General features: G+C 42.2%; 2 protein-coding genes and 2 long non-coding RNA genes across 5 annotated transcripts in view; 2 read left to right on the top strand and 2 right to left on the bottom strand.

The window, feature by feature from the left end:
• Positions 1 to 19,559, top strand: part of NF1 (neurofibromin 1) — a 207,901-nt gene that overhangs the window by 96,349 nt on the left and 91,993 nt on the right. The gene's annotated exons all lie outside the window — the stretch shown is intronic.
• LOC148127502 (uncharacterized) lies at positions 13 to 2,172 on the top strand. The gene is made up of 2 exons (XR_015741992.1): positions 13 to 1,941; positions 2,053 to 2,172. It is a non-coding gene; the product is annotated as an uncharacterized LOC148127502 (long non-coding RNA).
• Positions 721 to 6,367, bottom strand: LOC113442604 (uncharacterized). Its single transcript, XR_015741989.1, has 2 exons — positions 6,236 to 6,367; positions 721 to 2,539 (listed from the first exon to the last, which is right to left on the bottom strand). It is a non-coding gene; the product is annotated as an uncharacterized LOC113442604 (long non-coding RNA).
• Positions 12,310 to 15,222, bottom strand: OMG (oligodendrocyte myelin glycoprotein). The gene is made up of 2 exons (XM_026710286.2): positions 15,042 to 15,222; positions 12,310 to 14,043 (listed from the first exon to the last, which is right to left on the bottom strand). The coding sequence occupies exon 2, from the start codon at positions 14,035 to 14,037 to the stop codon at positions 12,697 to 12,699; it is 1,341 nt and encodes a 446-aa protein (XP_026566071.2). The 5' UTR covers positions 14,038 to 14,043; positions 15,042 to 15,222; the 3' UTR covers positions 12,310 to 12,696.

The following is a 19,559-nucleotide window of genomic DNA, read 5'->3' as shown; positions in this document are numbered from 1 at the left end:
CAGGTATCAGCAAATGAAGGGCTGATGTATTAGTTTCCTCTGAATGGAGAAGTGGTTTTTTTTTTTTTTGTTAGCTAAGCAAACATATAGAACAGGTTGTGCCTTACAAATGACCCCACCAATTCATTGTCCAGCAGTTATTGCAATCAAAGTGTTTCCTGGGGCAAGGTGTAAGGCTGCTTGGAGAAAGGAATGGTCCAATACAGCTACAGTGTCCCTGAGTGATTAAATATTCTCTACCAAAAGGTAAAGGTTTCACCTGTCCAGTCATGTCCAACTCTAGAGGGTACTGCTCATCTCCGTTTCTTTACCGGGGGAGCCAGCTTTATCCAAAAATGTTTCCATGGTCATGTGACCGGCATTTACGCCGAGGCGCATGGAATGCTGTTATTCTCCCACTAAAGTGGTACCTATTTATCTATTCACATGTGTGTGTTTTTGAGCAACTAGGTGGGCAGGAGCTGGGGTGAGGAATGGGAGCTCATCCTGTCTTACAGCGCTCAGGTCTCAAACCGGGCTGTCAGCATTCCAGCTGACAAATTCAGAGTCTTTACCCACTAAGCCATCGAGCCCCCCCCTCCCCATTCTCCTCATATGAACATTTAAAAAAAAAAAGGCAATATTTATCCATAAGTCATGGGTGGGCAGCGCTTTGGAATCTCAAGAGCGGTAGAAGGCAAACGTTTGGAAAAAACTATTGGTTGTTGCCATGATGATATCTGAGTTTTATGAAGCCATTTTAATTTGCATTATTGGTACCTTAATTCTGTTTGCTTTTAATAAACACAACAGTAGAAAGCACATTATACCCTCCCGTACATAAATATATATGCAGGTAACATCTGTAGTCAGAAGTCTTGGTCAGAAGGAAATTTTGTTGATTGCCAAAGCAAAATTTGAGTCTCGAGGGATTTTCACACATTTGGTCTTGACCCATGAAGTGTCTTTCAGTTGCATTCTGCTCAACTGTCTGTCCTTGTAGGTCCTTTCAGGGATCTCCAACAAGAAAGGCCAGCTTTCCTCATGGTGTGACTTGATTGCAAACCTTTTTTTGAATCTTGAGGGTGTGAGTACCTGCCTCTTTTTGGAGAGTGCTTCTTGGTTGCTTGTTGCAAATTATGGGGTGGTCATGAGCTATGGTAAACCCAAAGTACTATCCTTGCTGTTGTAGACCTGACAAATAAAATCTGGGTTGGTTGAAAGCTTTTGAGGGAGATATTCCCAACTGATTTCAGGACTTTTTTTGCTGCTTCTCAAGCAATGGTAGAAATCACGGATTTCAGAGACAGCAGGAAGTCTTCCCAATTCAGACATTTCCTCCACTTACTGCAGTGCAAATATAAATAAAGAAAACTGGAGGGAATGGTGGGGAGATGTTGGCTCTTGCTTTTAGAAACAGAAGACTATGTACATACAGGAAGACTAGTGGATATGCTAAAAAGCAATGCCTAAAGATTAGCCATTTACATACCCAGCAGCACAGTTAAGCTGTCAGTGTTTGCCTTGTTTATAATATTAGCTGTGATTTTGATTAAAGAGTCATAGCCATAGCTCAGTCTGACCTAACTGAAGCAAAACGGCATACTCCTTGGGTTAGAAAATTGGCAGTTTTTCCATTGAAGGCTGGTGAGAGAGAAGATATTGGCAAATGCACTGGAGGACTTATAAGAGAACTGACTATGGAAAATTTATTAACAGCAAAAAAGAAAAAATATCCCTCCCCTTTCACCCAGAATGGCAGCGTGCAGCAGAACAATCTTTCTTAAAAACAGAGTACAGAAACGACAAGCAACACGATTGCAAACAACAAAGGCACTGGGAAGGTGCTGATTCTGTTCCCAGTGGCTTTAGCAGTAGTTGATTTGGTTGAAGTGGGCCTTGTTGTCTTATGGACTGTGTTAGTGACTTTGTTGATCCGTTGTGTGGTTGCATTTCGAGCCGGTGTAGGATTCGATGTCTGCTTTCCTATCGATATGCCGCCACTCCCGGTTGTCATTGTAAATTCTTTGGTGGTGTGAACTGATGACACGTTGGGGGCCCGGCTGGGAGCAGGTGTAGGATTCGATGTCTCCTTTCCTATCGATATGCTGGTGCTCCCAGTTGCCCTCGGTATGCCGTCACTCCTGGTTGTCATTGTAAATTCTTTGGTGGTGCGAAGTGATGACACGTTGGGGGCCAGGCTGGGTGACACGTTGGGGGCCAGGCTGGCCTTGCTGTTGGGGGCTTCAGAAACAACCGTGATCTTGTTAGTGGTTTCATGAGAGGTTTTGGCAACAGAGGTGGTGTTGCCCTTGGGGGCTTTGGTAACAGACGCGACGTTGTTCTCAGAGGCAGAGGTTTTGTGGTCATCGGGAGCTTTGGTAGTAGATTCGACACTTTCCTCGGGGGTTTTAGCAACAGAGGTGGTGTTAGGAATCAGAGACAGTTGTGTGCTAGAAGTTGCAGCATCTTGGGTAGAACTGTTTGTGTTTTTCATGTAGGTAACCCTGGCAAGCAGTAGAATAATGATGGAGTACAGTTGGGGCTTCATCATGCACCTCTACAGTAGACAAAAAATGAAAGAACAGTCATTTCAGACTTTGGAGGATTGTTCTCCACTGATGACCAGCCCAACAATCTTATTTCCTTTCCCAAAGTCAAATTCATGGGATTTTGCCTGAGCTTCATATTGCCTATGTTAGTATAGAATAATAGAGTTGGAAGGGACCTTGAAGGTCTTCTAGTCCAACCCCCTGCCTAGGCAGGAAGCCCTACACCACTTCAGACAAAATGGTTATCCAACATCAGGGATAGGTTCATGCTATACCTTTTCCTGATGTCTCTGAGTTCCAGCCAAGATTTCTTTCAATGTTGCCTAGAGGGCATTTTGTAGATTAAAAGCTGAATTTATCCTTGGACCAGCATCAATCAGAGCTTAATAGTTGTGCACGTCCAGTTTATGCTCTTAATAAAAGGTATAATCTAAAGCAGGGGTCGCCAACCTTTTGGACCTCAGGGACCACTAAACTCATAATTTTAAATCCCGTGGACCAGAGACCCTGGGAAAATCCCAAAAAAAGTCTGCAGGAAAATTCCCCACCCTGTTTTCTACTGATCAATCTTTTTTTATTTGGGATCGCATGATACAGTCTCTTGCTCCGTTCTCAGGGGGAGAAAGAGAGACCTTTGGCTTCATGCAAGGAAAGCAGCAGAAGCAGCAGAAGTCTTTCTTTCCCTCCCCCAAATTCCACCAGAAATGAGTCTTTGCCAGCACAGCCTTGTTGGAGCAGGAGGCCTTGCAGGGTCCCAAAGACTCATTTTGGGGGGAGGAAAAGAAAGACTTCTGCTGCTTTCCTTGCATGCAGCCAAAAGCAGAAGAAGAAAGAAGCGGAAAGAAGCAGCCCGGTGGCCAGGCCAGGCGTGTGGGATGAGTGGGGCAAGTTCCCCCCTCCGCCCTTCTCCCACCTCACTAACTCGTGTTGTTCGCAGTGCAAGCAATGCAAGCCTTGTGTTCCCATGGTCCATGTGGGTGGCGCAGCCTTGTGTTCCTGCACAGCCTGGATTAATTGCTTTGGGCGGGGGACATTTCTCTGCGGACCACCCAAATTTTCTCATGGACCATCAGTGGTCCTCGGCCCACTGGTTGGCGACCAATGATCTAAAGGGATTAACACCCATTGCGTCTGATGCTATTTAGGGCTCAGCTAATACAGGTATCTCTCGACTTACAACAGTTCATTTAGTGACCGTTCAAAGTTACAACAGCATTGAAAAAAGTGACTTATGACCAATTTTCACAATTACAACTTCCGCAGCATGTGAACAAAATCTAGACGCTTGTCAACTGGTTCCTATTTATGATGGTTAGAGTGTCCCAGGGTCATGTGATCCCTTCTTACGACTTTCTGACAATGGGGAAACCAGATTCACTTAGCAACCGGATTACTAACATAACCACTGCAGGGATTCACTTAACAAATGTAGCAAGAAATGGGGCAAAAGTCACTTAACAAATCTCTCACTTAACAACAGCAATTTTGGGCTGTATTGTGGTTGTAAGTCAAGGACTACCTGTAAAGGAAAAGCTGCATTGCAATGAAGTTGCCTTTTTCACTCTTCCAGCAAGAAGTGGATCGGCTCCTTATTGAGCCTGGAAGCCCTAAAAATACCATTTCTATATTAACTATTGTGAGGTATAAATGGATTTTTGTTTATTTCCTAGCTCAGCAGATGCCAAGCGGTCTATGATGATTATATTGTCCTTGGTTTTCCTCAGACTTTCTGGGATTACAGTTACAACTCCCAAAATTCCCAGTGATACAGATTAAAGACGATACAAATTATCTTCTTTATTCCCCCTCTTTATTGATAAGATGATGATGTTGGTTATCATTGTTCTGTTGCTTTGCATGTACACTGAGAGCTTCTGCTCCAGAGATGAATTCCCTGTGTGTCTAATCACACTTGGCCACATAAAGTATTCAATTCAGTTAATGAAAACTCTTTCTGCTGTACTGGTGCAGTGGAAAGCATTTCCCCTTAGTCAGATTGATCCATTACAAATTTCTGAGAATTGTATGGAGAGAATGCAAGTTAAGAAAATGGGAGTTTCTTGCTTTGCCCTTTTGGTTTGTGTGTGTTTATTTGTGTCTGGATGACTTATGGGAGAAAGATCTCTTGCAGAGCACATCTGGTGAGACAGTTGTATGTTAGGCTGCAGTCTATTTAGAAAGATCATCAGATGTTTACAACTGAAATGTTCAATAGAAATCCGTGTCATTCTCTCCCGTGTCCCTGTCTCTTGTAAGTCAACATAAGACAGAAAGGTCCACGTACGGATTTCTCTCTCCTTATGCTTCTTTGTTTGCAAGTTCAGTTGTTTTAACAATTATTTTGCACATTATACTTTCACATATTTTTCATGTTTGATCATTATACTGAACTGTGCTTTCCTAATGCCCCTTTCTATGCTCATTCTAAGATGTGTATGATTATAATGACCCTCATATGTGACCCTCCAGTATTTTAAAGACAATAATACATTCAATTTTGGTTCCTAGTGATGAAATCAAGCCTGGCAGATATATTTGGAGAACTGAACCTTGCTTGTCAGTTCTTCAGGATTGGAATCTGTTTTCTGTGCTATCAGAAATTCATCCATTTAGATCCGTGTTTCCCAACCTTGGCAACTGTAAGATGTATGCACTTCATCCCCCTGAATGTTCTCGCTGGAGAATCCTGAGAGTTGGTCCACACATCTTAAAAACATCAAGGTTGAGAAACACTGGTATAGATTAACATTCTCATTCTCCATACTGCTGCTTGCCAGCATTACGTGGAAGTGGGGATCCAGAATAGAACAATTTGCAGTAGTTGGCAGATTCCCAATCCAAATTAAACAAAAGCAGCAAAAACCCCTGTTAATCCATTCTAAAAACATGATTTTACAGGTGTGTGTGTGTGTGGTATATATATATATATATATATATATATATATATATATATATATATATATATATATATATATATATATATACATAGATATAGATATAGATACACACACACACACACACACACACACACATAGATATAGTGGTCCTTTGCTTCTTCTGTTCCTTGTCAAGAATTAAGCATCTTCGTATTTAAAAGAAGCTTGCTGGTCTGACATTCTTCTTACAGCCCAGCTTCTCCTCCTATTCCTGTGATTCTGCTTTTGCTCCTTGAGCAAAGGAACACACACAGGAATGGGAAAAAGTTGCAAGACTTGCCATCCAAAATCCAGATCACTCTTTCTCCCACAAATATATAATTAGGATCAGGTGTCTTTAGTGCTCTCTGAGCTTGGTTGTTTCCTTGCAGACATTTCACCAACCAAATTAGGTAACATCATCAGTGCTAGCTAGCACTGATGATGTTACCTAGTTTGGGATAAAAAAACGTCTGCAAGAAAACAACCAAGCTCAGAGAGCACCAAGGACCCGTCATTTCAACCCTGAGCTACAAATATCCTCCTTTAAAATTAAGATCACTCATTCCAAAGCCAACCACCCAGGCAAAGCAAAACCTGTACATGTTCTGCACCTGACAACCTAACACATTGAGACAAAAAATAAATAAATAACCAGCTAAACCACCAACACTAAACTTGCAATTCTTGTGTCCTTGGGATAAAGTGGGACAGCAGGCAAAAATCAAAGGATCAGTTACCATCATTTACAGAAATGATGCAGTTACACAACTGTATCAAATTCCATACCTCTTTCTGCCTTCTCTTCTCCTTCTGAATGTCGCCTTGGAAGATGGAAAGCTCTTCCTTAGCTTAACTACTACTATCCAGACTTCGAAATAGCTGTCCCAGAATATCAAGGGTGGCAATTTATGTCAAGAGTGATGTAAGCACACAGCTAACAAAGGACTCATTTCCTTGTTTGCAAACCAAAATCCAAAGTCAATATTGTTTTAAATAGAAAGACTATCTGTATGGTTCGGGAAGTATTTTTAAAAACGTTCAAAGCATATTTCACCTCTACTGCTTGTACAGTAACAATGCACCTTATTATCTACAGCTGCTTTATTCCATGAATTGATGGATTAACATTGAATGCCCCTGAACGAGATTAAAGTATCCCAAGAGAAATTGGCAACAAGGTTTTTGATCATAAGCATAGGTTAAAACTACAGATGGCTTAGGAGCATAACTATTTTAATGCTGACAGTCATATTTCGCACTTTGTTAACTTTTGCAGCCTGATTAACGAAAATCCTTGGTAATTCATTATGGCAGAGAGATAGCTTATAATACCAAGGCCACCCTGCAATATTGATGGAGGAAACATAAAAACAGTAACACAAATCTCAAAATAGATACGATAACACTTAAAAAAACCAAACAGATCCTCTCCTATTTTTTTTTTTAAGGAGAGGGAAATCCCAGCCCTGGAAGCTTTCACTGTTTCCCTTTGTACTGCAATACTTCATCTCGCCAAAAAGAAAAAAGTTCCTTGTGGATCTTGCCCACCAAAAGGTTCCCTCCCCAGCATTATATTCTAAACCTTTTTCAAAACACCCAAGTTTTAGGTGTGCATTCACTTCCCCTCTCTCTCTTTGATGGTTACTCAGTTTTAGAAAGGAGAGTGGGTGGAGGTAAATTTGGATGCCTCTGCCTTTTTAAAAAGTAGCATGTGCCTTTCTTTCTTTGGTGTGAAAGGTTTTGACCTTTGTAGGGCAGCCCATGTGTGTTTTGCAGAAACCAGGGCACTGGGCTGCTGATCTCTTTAAGTTTGTAATGATTCAGTGAGACCAACATTTCCTGACTCTGTAGTCTTTTTTTGGAATTCAGTGTGCAAAACTGAAAATGAACCGCTGGTAAATGTTGCAGCAAAAAAGCTGGACATAATCAGGTTATACGACATATTCTACTGAAGGAAGTTGGATATTGCAAAGCTGGCTGAGGAATTCTGGGGGTTGAAGTCCACAAGTCTTAAAGTTGCCAAGTTTGAGGACCCCCTGATTTAACACATCGCTGAAAGATTTACAGTAGATGTGTAAAAAATTCTAACAAAAAAGAAGGACTAGGGGTGACATGCTAGCAGTCTTTCAATACTTGAGGGGCTGCCACAAAGAAGAGAGGGGTCTACTCTCGATTGCACCTGAGGGGAGAACATGGAGTAATGGCTGGAAACTTGTTGAAGAGAGATCCAGCCTAAAACTAAGGAGAAATTTCCTTTCAGTAAGACCAATTCATCAGTGGAGTTACTCACCTCCAGAATTTGTGGGTGCTCTATTACTGGAGGTTTTCTAAGAAGAGACTAGGTGGTCACTTGTCTGACATAATACGTGTCAGGATTCCGGCAGTTACTCCCATTTAAATCATGAGTCTTGAACCAAACTTCCAAAACTTAAAAAGGATTTATTGGGAACTAAATTGTCCAGCATTGCCTGGATGTAGCTGACTCTGAGACACATATGGCCATGGGGAACACCTTAGAAATGTTTTATGAGTCTCCTACTTGAGCAGTGGGTTGGACTAGAAGACCTCTGAGCCCTTTTCCAAATCTGTTATTCTGTATTCAATTAAATGAACAGCACTCCCTTCCCTTCAAAATACTGCTAACTTGAAGAAAGGTTAACAAGAAACCAGAAGTTAGTAGATGAGAAGGACTCTTGGATGTGAACACATAAAAAAAGAAAGAAAAGAAAAATGCTTAATGCAATGGGGATTATGTCCACCCAAAAGCCCTCTCAAACATTCTGTCTCAATGATTTCTAGAAAGCCAATAGTACCGGTGCCAACCTAATGTCCAGAGGCTGTTTCGTAATATGGAGGCTGCCACCAAACAAGGGCTGCCCCTTTGCCCTGAGGGAAGGGCAAACTTCTGAGGGAAGTTGGCAGCAAATCCCTATTAGCCGAGTTCAGAGGCTGCTTCTGTGTGGCAGACCTGTAAGTGCCACAGGATATTTTAAGTCAAAACCAGCACTTTGAATTCCATCCGGAAACTTCATGGTGAAAACTCTCTAAAACGCTTAGAGAGGGCTGTAAAGCGCTGTGAAGCGGCATATAAGCCTTAAGTGCTATTGCTTATTCCTCTTTAAGCTCTTGCTTTCAAGAAGAGACTGGACTGCCACCTGTCAGAAATGGTGTAGGGTTTCCTGCTTGGGTGGAGAGGGTGGATGGACTAGATGACCTACAAGGTCCCTTTCAACTCTGTTAATCTGTTTATTCCTATTCTCACTCAGAAAAGGTTGCTAAAAGGACTTGGATGCGTGTGTGTGTGTGTTGTATCTTGTTTTTACTTTGTCTTTCTGGCCTTGGCACAGGTGAGCTGCACCAGACCCCTTGGCTGTTCCTTTCCCTGAGCTGACCCCATTGCAACTAGGCTTAATGAAATTGCCGTGCTGCATTTATCTAACAATGCACCGAGCTTGTCAATTCTCCTGCCTTCATTGTTTTGCCATTCTGTCCCCTTGATCCACAGTGGGGAAAATATACGGTTTTCTAATGAGGACAGCAGACCTCCTTTTTCTGAATCCTCTGCTTCAGGTAACCATGGAAATGGCTGCTGCAATATGGAACCTGTTGGGGAAGCTGCAGAGGAGGAATAGGCAGAAGAACAGGCAGTTATGCCAATCCTGTCCCTCTACCTCTTGCATCCAGCTCAGACAATTTACATTCTGGTCAGGGAGCCGCTGTCCACAGCCTCTCCAAAGGGAAACGGGCGTGGATTTCTTTGCAGCCTTCATTGCTTGGAAGCTGCAGTAGCAAAGAGAAAAGAGAGCAGAACCAAAATAATTGCTCCTTGGAGCAGCATCCTCACTGTTTTCACCAAGTAGGAACTTCCTGCAGCTTCTCTGTTCTCCAGCAAGTCTGTTTTTTTCAAGCTGGACAACTTTAAGCGACCGTGGACTTCAACTCCCAGAATACCCCAGCTAGCAAGGTATTCTGGGAGTTGAAGTCCACATGCCTTAAAGTTGAGAAACACTTGCAGGAGCTGCATCCTACAAGTATTTTGTGGCTCTTCCTAACTTCCTGCCCACATATCAATTACAGGCCATCCTCGCCTTACAATCCTCGCCTGTTCAGAGTTCAGCTGCACTGAGAAAAAGTGACTTACACCCAGTCCTCGTGCTCATGACCTGGGTGCTTGACAATAGGCATGTATTTATGATGGAGTGTCCTAGGGTCATGTGATCAATGCTTGCAACCTTCTCAGCCAGCTTACAATCAGCAAAGTCAATGAGAGAAACTGGATTCATTTAAGGACCACATGTTTTACTTAACACCTGCAGTGATTTGCTTAACCATGGCAAAAAAAGGTCATAACATTGGGTGCAATTCACTTAACCCCCTTATTCAGCAATAGAAATTCAGGTCTAAATTGTGGTTGTAAGTCAAAGATTACCTGCCCATCATTCTTATTGGTGACATCTCTGATTAGCCCAGACTCCTTCAGGCTGATTCTCATAATATCTGGATAAGTTGCCCAAGATAACGGTTGTGTTGGTTCTCTTGGGTTTTGGAGCCCACTGACTTGGGTATACGGAAAAGACCCTGAGACACATAACCTCGACAACTTAAAAGAGATGTGGATGTCAACGCTCTTTAACTTTGCTGGTTGGGGAATTCTGGGAGTTGAAGTCCACATTATTTCAAGTTGGCAAGGTTGAAAAACACTGGGATAGTGTATATTGCACTATTCGGTGTGGTTCATGCCAACCTTTCCTAAACATTAAGATTGCAATCTCCCAGATTCCCCAGTTGGTATGGCCATTGGCGTTGCTGGGCAGGAAGTTTGGGAGTAGTAGCGATAGCGGTAGCGCTCCAGATTGATGGCACTCTAGGATGGGTTTGCAGAGAAGGGTGTTTCCCATCCTTTGCTTCCCAGATCCTTTTCAATCTAGAGATACTAAGGCTTGGACTTTTTCCAGCCAGCCAGGTTCTCATCAATGAAACTTCGTGGCAATTCCACCTGTACCTGACCTCTTTTGTTAGACTCTCATAATGACCCCCACCCCCACCCGCCCTTTGCTTTTTGAATAGAAACTGCATTAAACTTAAACAAAGGAGGCTTGAGGTTTAGGTAATCATTCAAGGATGAATCTTCTGAAGGCATCCATTAAGCAATAATGGACACCTTCAGAGATGGGGCTCCATCCAGAGCTAGATAGACAGTTCCTGTGTGCCCACACCTGCGTGGCACGTCAGGGCATTTTATTATATGCCATGTTCACCTGATTAAATGATGCAAACATATTTATTTATCTCAGTTTGTGGTTCTAAGCCAAGGGTGAGGAACTATGGCCCCTTTATGACTTGGGGACTTCAATTCCCAGAATTCCTGAGCCAGCATGGCTGGGTCAGGAATTCTGGGAATTGAAGTCCCCAAGTCATAAAAGGGCCATAGTTCCCCACCTCTGTTAAGCCCTCAAAAATGCAACATTGGCTCACCTTAAACTTTGCGGTTAGTTTCCAGACTACTAAGTCACTGTGTTCGTTTATCAGTGAAAAATGGTTCCTGTACTGTGGAAGAATGGAAAGCTGGCCTTAGGAATGAGGAGGGAGGGAGCAAACTGTTGCAGAGGGAACTTTCAGAAAATATTATTCTGCTCGACAAAGAGGGAAGCACATGAAAGAAACTCAAAATGACCCCTGGATTCTGCTTAGTACTAGCTGGGTCAGAGAGAAACTCAACTGGGCTTGCAAGATTCTGTTGTTCTACTCTGCAGCAGTCAAAAGCATTACCTGAATCCATGCTATGCTTGTGTGGTTGGCCTTGCCTGCCTCGCAGGGCTGACCGTTGGGTAGAAATTTGATGAAAGAAATCAAATACAGTAGGTCTGCTCTCCCCAACCTGAGGCTGAGTGAGCATGGGGCCACTGATGTTGACTTTCAACCTGTGTGGAGGATTATGACATTAAGAGAGCTATGGGCTAGGTTTGAAATACTTAAACCATTGTTTGTTTGCTGTGAGTAGCAGTCAGGGTACTCGCTGGCCCAGGAGAGACCTAGGGATGGGAACATTGAGGTGACATTGAGCCAGTCATTCATTCTCGGGCCAGCCTACCTTTCAAAATTGTTGTGGGCAAAATGAGAGGACAACACTTCGTTGTACTACCTTCAGCTCCGAATGAAAGGGAAATATGACATAACTCTAATGAATAAGTGAAATCTTTCTGCAACATCTTAAGGACTTCAGGCTCCCAGGCCTACTTAAACAGTAAAGGTAAAGGTTCCACTCGCACATACGTGCTAGTCGTTTCTGGCTCTAAGGGCGGGGTGCTCATCTCCGTTACAAAGCCGAAGAGCCAGCGCTGTCCGAAGACATCTCTGTGCTCATGTGGCCAGCATGACTAAACGCCCGAAGAGTCACAGGACACTGTTACTTTCCCACCAAAGGGGTCCCTATTTTTCTACTTGCCTTTTTTACATGCTTTCCAGCTGCTAGGTTGGCAGAAGCTGGGATAAGTAACGGGAGCTCACCCCGTTACACAGGGCTAGGGATTCGAATCGCCAAACTGCCAACCTTTCTGATCGACAAGCTCAGCATCTTGGCCATTTAAACAGTAATTAGACATTAATACTGAATGAAAACTTGATGGGAGCTGGCAAATAGCCTCGTGTGCCATCTCCTCTAGGATGTTAGTAAGAGTTATGGCAACAAACCACGGTTAGAGGTAGTTGTGTTTTAGATATCTTTATCCCGCCCTCTCTTTTTCCCCCCCTCTATGCATTGTCATCTTTGATAAAGAATTAGCATTTATATATTCCAAGGTTCTCTGCCTGGCAACTCAGCCAGTAGATGTATAACACAGGCCTTTGGATGTTTTTGTTTTGAGATGTTTAATGACAAAACTATTCATAATCAATACAGAAAATACTGACATTTTTAAATATTTTTGTGAAAGAAAATTAAAAATGTAAATACAAAATAACACATTTCATAAAAACAATCGTATTATTGGGTATAATTTTCTTCCTTTTTTTATTTTCTTAATTCAGTAAGACATAATTTAAGTAGCAGCTTGGTTACCAAGACGTGATTTTCTGCAGCCCTGCCATCCAAGAGGAGTTATTATATTCTTCAGTCATATTTCAGAATCTTAAAAACAGGCATTTCTTCTTGCATCTACAGTAATTCATTGTGGAACAGGAGCATCTCTCTCTCCCCCTCCTCCCCCTCCCCAGACATGTTATTAATATGGAATAATGAAGCAATTCATTCATTTAAACACAAATTCACTGCCAGTTGCCAGGGCCACCACAGCAAGCATGACAGTAGAGAACAAATACCCCCTGGGCACATTTGCTTTAGAGGGTGCGCGAGGGCTCATTTTTGTGGTGCGTTCTTCTTTCTTTATGGTTGTGCTTTGTTGTTTTGTTGGGTAGTTTGTAGGCACCCCGCTGGTGATCCTCAAGGTCATAGGAATTGTGGGGACTTCGGCCAGACCTTTTGTTCTGGACTTCGCAGAGGTGGTATCTTGGATGTAGACCCTGTGCGTGGCTGCAGCCACTTCGAAAGAATTAAGGTTCTCTGTGCTGAGATTTTGGGGGTAGGGAATCAGTGGCCTGTCAGTGCTGGTGAATGCTATTGTTGGGTCATCGGTGCTGTTTACATTGGTGTCCGTCATTCCGGACTGTTGTTCATACGCTAATTCACTCTGTTCAGTTGCTTCTGCAGAGTCGGTTGTATCCACTGCCTTTATGGCTTTCACGAAGAGGTGGTTCTGTGCCAGGGTTGGAGTAGCTGAGAATGGCCCGGAGCCTTCCCATGACACCTCCTCCTCCTCCTCCTCCGGGCACGGCACCCCAAAGATTGTGGCTTGTGTTTTACCTACCCAATCCCGCAAATAAGAGAGGGCTGCTGGTTTATCCTTGCACGCCCAGGGATTGTTGTAAAGTGTGATGAGTTGTAGCTGAGCCAGCTGGTCAAATGCTTTGTCAGGGATGTAGGTGAACTTATTGTTGTGCAGATAAAGTTGGGAAAGGTGGGTGAGCCTCCTCAGCGTGCCGTGAAGGATTTGTGACAAGAAGTTGTTGGATAGATCCACGATCTCCACATGGATGGGAATGTTGGTGGGGACAGTCCAAAGCTTGTTGCTGCTGAGGTTGAGGAACACGAGGCTGCTCATTGTGTTGTTAATAAGCACAGCCCTTTCCACCATGTTCCTGGACACGTCAAGGACTTTAAGATTCCACTGGTAGGCCGTGTCAAGCTTTTGGAGAACCCTGATGCTGTTGTGCGTGGCATATATTTCCCACAGAGACCTGGGCAGTTGAGCTGGGAGGCTCCGGAGCCAATTGTTGGAAACATCCAAGGTTCTCAGATTCGCAAACTGAGTCAGCTGGTGGTTGAGGTCCACAAAACGATTATACGACAAATTCAAATAGGTAATGTTGTCCTGAAGTCCATAGGGCAGCGTGGTCAGGTTTCTGCCAGAACAGTCCACGTTTCTATCATTTCCTGAGCATGAACACAAAGAAGGACAAATACCCTGAATGGCTGGTATAAAGACGAGAAGAGCCAGGGTGCCAAGCGTTGCCTTCAAGATCCGGGTCTCCATTGTTGCCTAGAAGCAAACATGTAACACATGCCCAGTTTATCACAAATTTTAGAAGGCTGGTTGTTGTTTTTTTGTTGGGGTGGGGGGGGAAGCACGTACCCCTTGCCAGTAGAGTTGCATTTTAATAAAGTCAGACATACCCTCACCCCTGTGGCATATCCCTGTGGCATCATCCTTAACGGTGCCGAAAAAACATGCTTATTTCTAGCGAAACTCTCCATCGTCCTGTCTTGCTGTCTGTCAAAACAGCCTGATCTGTTTCCACCTCATCTCTCTCCCTTCCCTTTTCCACTCTCCCATCCTCCTCCAGCTCCTAATGGTAGCATTCTTCCCAAACTGCTAGGCTCTTCCAAACGTTGTACAATGTCTGCTTTCTCTCTCTCTCTCTCTCTCTCAGTCTGAATCCCCGGTTTGTCTGTCGGATATTCTTTCTGTTATAAAATGATGCTTCTGTGCGAAGGTGGCAGGCAGACTTGAGCTGGATGTAAGCGTTAGGTCTTAAAATGCCAGCGGTCGTTATAGCAGCTCCCTTTAGCCATGCCGTAGCTGTAAGGCACGCAAGAGCAAACGGCGTCCATAGTTCCAAAATGCATTCGGAGCAATTTGAGGCATGCTTAGAAATCGCTGAGAATATTCTCAACAATTCTCAAATATGCATTCGGAGACTATTAAAGCACACTTCCCTGCCTGGGTTTCTTCTTGAGGTGCTTCTTCTCCATTCTTACCCTAAGCCCCTTTTTTTCAAGATAGAAACAGTTTCAGGACCAAATCAAACATTTAAGCGGCGATTTTGTAGCTGTCACTGCAGCAGATCGCTGGTGCAGGGAACTGCCAAGTTAGACGACAGTTTCCCCACCACCACCCATATTTTCCCCCCGTCTCTCTCGATTTTTTATATTTTTTCTTATTTTAGGCACATAACACACCAGCGCGCACATACCTCATTCTCTGGCAAGAGGATTGGGTCATAAAAGGAGGCAAAGGGAACGGCCAAAGCAACTTACCTCACTCTCTCCACTGTAGCCTTTAGTGCATCATTTCCCTGGAAGATTCAAATGCAAAGGTCGGTTTGCTCTCCAGCCGAGCCACAGTTTGTCTGTGGGTTGTGCGTTGCCTCTTCAGCTGCATCGTACTGCCGTTTCCAGGGGCTCTGCAACCACCTGATCAGCTTCCCTTCAGAAGACTGCAGAGCTGTTGTTGTGCTGACTCAAATTTATTGCAAGGGGTGCACGCTCAACAGAATGGGCAGTCCCCTTTTTTGATGGGGAAAGCCAAGTTTCTAAACTTCTTACATTATGTTCCCCCCTCTGGCTCTTCTTCTGGGATGTCTCTCGGGGCGTTAAGATGCAGTGTGCATGCTTTGTGCAAATTGCATCCAGTTCCACCTTTTTATCTGCATGTGTGTGTTTTTTTTTAAAATTAGGGCTTTAAGCTCCATCAGCCTGCATTTGTGTTTAAGCATTTTGTCTTTCTGAAATCATCGTACATTTCCAAACGGAGACTCTTTAAAAAAAAAAAAAAAGACTCTGGCAGTTTTAAATGAAATTTATTTTACAAGGACCCAAGGATTATTTCGTCCAGCCTCATCTTCTCTTTCAGAAGCTCATGTGAATCACCACTCAGCCTTAATTCGTTTCAACTCCCATTGTCCCTTCCATTTGCATGGGAAAAAAAAAACAGAAAATTCCTAGCATTTTTAAGAAACAAGTTTATTAAAACTTGCTATCCAGAGTGAAGTGGGCTGTTCCAATGGCAATGGCAATGGAAATTAGTGATTGATGCATAGGAATTTTGGAAAGCCCATGTGTACATAAAAAGAATCAGTAAAATCTCATTTTTTCAGCAATATTTCCTTACTTTATCCTATTTCAGTAGCTGCTTTAAAAATACACTGCCATAATGATATGTACTTAGCTATATTTTTAGCATGCTTTATATTTTTGGCTTATTTTGACCAGACTGGGCTACTGAGAGTGGGTAACTAAACCTGATAGTAGCTTTAATCTAGAGAATTAAGAATATAGCTAAATTTTACTATCACAGCCAACAGTGGTTTTGTTTTTTCCTTCTGTGAAGAGGTTTAAATATCTCTTGTAGCTTAATGTAAGGTTCAGCTCCTGTCAAACCCTTTTCTCTTTTCCAAAACCTTCCTTTATTAATGTCCTCTTTCATGGTCCAAAATAATGTGTTGTTTCAGAGAAAGACTTTGCTTGTATGTGTAGAGCCTTAGGATGTAGATCAGTTTTCCCCCAACCTTGGTTATAGAATACTTTATTGGACAAGTGTGATTGGACACACAAGGAATTTGTCTTGGTGTAAATACTCTAAGTATACATAAAAGAAAAGGAACATTCGTCAAGAGTCGAGAATCATAAGGTAGAACACTTAATGATAGTCCTAGAGTACAATAATTATTTTCAGGTAGGTGGGCTCCTCGAAAGATTCTTCTCAACAGTTATTGCTATTGAGCCAAATTTCACTTAATCTGTACCTGTACATTTGGTTTTTCTTGCCTGAGGGTAAAGATTATTTTTCTCTCCATTGAATCTCCAGTTCGAGTCCGTTGAGATCCATCTGGATCTTAAGCCTATTTTGAGCTCAGTTTTCCTTTATCCTATCAGTGCATAGTACTTGCATTCTACACACAACCTTCAACTTACGACCACAATTGACCCCAAACGTTTTGTTGCTAAGGGAGACATTTTCTAAGTGGATTTTGCCCCATTTTACGACTATTCTTGCCACAGTTGTAAAGTGAATCACTGCAGTTGTTAAATTAGTAACACTTCGGTTAAATGAATCTGGCTTTCCCATTGACTTTGCTTGTCAGAAGGGGGCCAAAGGGGATCACATGACCTCAAGACCCTGCAACCGTCATAAATGTGAGCCAGTTTCCCACATGTTTGAATTTTGATCATGTGACCATGGGGTTGCTGCAACAGTTGTGAATGTGAAAACCGGTCATAAGTCACTTTTTTCAGTACGGTTGTAACTGAACGATCACTAAATGAACTGTTATAAGTCGAGGACTACCTGTACTGATTTCCCTGAAGCTTCCCAATGGTCATGGAATATGCAGGAATGTATGAGAGGGCTCTGTGGTTACTAGACTTTATGGAAAACCAGTCTCTTCTTGCCAGTGTCATGACCATAGTTACTCATGGGAGCGCATGACTGTGTTCTCATGACTGATAGAATTCTACATCTTATATAAGGTCTTCAGAAAAACCACAACAGGGTAAATATAATAATACAGTAATAAATATTAAAAATAATAATAAATAACAATACACAATAACAATACAGTAATACAATAACACAATAAAAATAACCCAATAAAAATGCAATAACACATGGGCAAACAATAGATACAAACTCAAAGTAAACCACTCCAAACTCGATTGCAGAAAATACGACTTCAGCAACGGAGTGGCCAATGCCTGGAACTCACTACCTGACTCTGTTGTTACATCCTCAAACCCCCAAAACTTTAACCTTAAACTGTCTCCTGTGGACCTCACTCCATTCCTAAGAGGTCTGTAAGGGGGCATGCATAAGCGTACCAGCGTGCCTACAGTCCCTGTCCTACTGTTCCCATTTATTCATACTCATTTACTATGTATATACTTATACCCATTTGTGTTCATATTTATGCTTATTTTCTCAGACATGCTTGACAAACTAAAACAAACAAACAAAAATAAATAAATAAATTAAATATAACTAGGAAGGGACAAAGAAGAGGCGAGTGTTAATCTTTATTTAATCGATGAGGCACACTGACACTCTCATCAGAACAAGGTTATATAATGTTTAGATTGGATTGAAGGGGTCCATCTAAATCAAAACTCTCCTTTTTGGGAAGCCGATAGGAAATGAAACCTTTTCTAGACAGCCTCTAACATTCAGAGAGGGAGAGAGAGAGAGAGAGAGAGAAATCATGTCTGAATATACGAGTTTCATAAAGCCTCTGTGATGGCAGCTGTTGATACTGCCCTTCATGAAATTATTATGAAGTCATTTAATCTAGTCGCCATCTCTGCATCATGGCAGGGGCTTCAGTAAATTCAGCACGTGATAATGAATTAAATCCTCTGGACTGGAACATGATTTTTTTCCCCAAGTTTTCTGCATTTGCTATGAAAGCTTAACATTTCTGGTAAAAGATAGGCCAACATATTTTTCTTTAGGCAGGAATATTCCTTGGTTTACTTTAGAATTCTAGTGAACTGTTTGTAAATTCCTATTGTTGATTGCAAAGTGAGCTTTTTCAAGTGCGGTTGATGATTCCTTTGAAATTTTCTTTTTCGAAAGTTATCACTTATAAATAATTTGAAATTGCCATTTTACAGGAAGAATTGGTGTAGTGAGGGAGTGTGGGTGGAGATGATTAATTGGCCTTCATTTCTTTTTTTAGCACAATTGTATTAAACCTATTAAACAGATACAAACAGCTTATACGGAAATATATTTAAAAAATATTAAGAGAGTAGAGAACCCGAGGGAGGGGAGGAGAGGAAGGAAGGAAGGAAGGAAGAAACTTTCCTCTTTATCCTCCAACAGGTATACTCAACATTAGCAATTTACCACTGTCTCTTAAAATACAACCAAGTAACTCTTTATTCCACACCTCCCCTCCTTTTAGATAAATTCAATTCTAAATCTTCAGCTCTTATAAGTCAGCAAAGATCTGGTAAAAATGAACAAAAATACCTAATGACATAAATACAGAATCCCCTTTCCATTAGGGGAAAGTTCCCCTCATCTTTCTCTAAACAATTAAATATTGCCCCCCAAATTAAAAACCAATAAACATTATCTGAAATAATAACCTTTTATTTAGCTATCAAGAGCTAATCCCTTACCCTGTTAGATATTTCCAGAAAGAAATTCTATTCAAACCAGTTAACCAATCAGCATCACCAGAAATAAGAACTTGTTATTTATCCGTAATCAGATAAATCTACCTGTTTTATATTTTTCCTTCTTCCTCCCAACCATCCTTAAGTCCCCTAATTAATGCCCCCCCCATTTCTGACCAATTGTGTGAAGAACTCCATTTCCCTGTTACCCCTTAGCACAAGCAGAAAACCACAATTTGGGTCTAGTTAGGGAGGGACAAAGAAGAGAAGTGAGCTTTAATCTCATTACTTGTTTAAAGTGCATTTGAAAGTGTGTTTCAAGTGGTGAGAATTTTGGCTGGTTTCTGGATTTCAGGGTAGAGAGGGCCAACTCTTTGCCAGTTACCACAAGTGGCTTCTGATGCACAAAATAATTCTGTGCCACTTCTTGTTCACCCACACAATCTTTCCACCTCCCACACCTCCAGTCCTTAAGTTAGCTTGCCAGTTTGGGTTATTTCCTTTGCAGATCTTGCTTTCACTTCTTACCACAGCAGTCCTCTATGTTCTTGGATAGCACCTATTCCTTTCAGCTTTTTAATAAACCACTAAAATTTCATAATGTCCTGGGCCCAAGTTGCTTGTTGTTCTTTAATATGGTGCTAATATCTGCATTGCCCC

This window comes from Pseudonaja textilis, chromosome 1 (genome assembly GCF_049901715.1).
Source record: "Pseudonaja textilis isolate UNSWEBS1 chromosome 1, rPseTex1.2, whole genome shotgun sequence".
Lineage (NCBI taxonomy): Eukaryota > Metazoa > Chordata > Lepidosauria > Squamata > Elapidae > Pseudonaja > Pseudonaja textilis.
The sequence above is the reverse complement of the archived record's forward strand: the minus strand, read 5'-3'. Positions and strand labels throughout refer to the sequence as shown.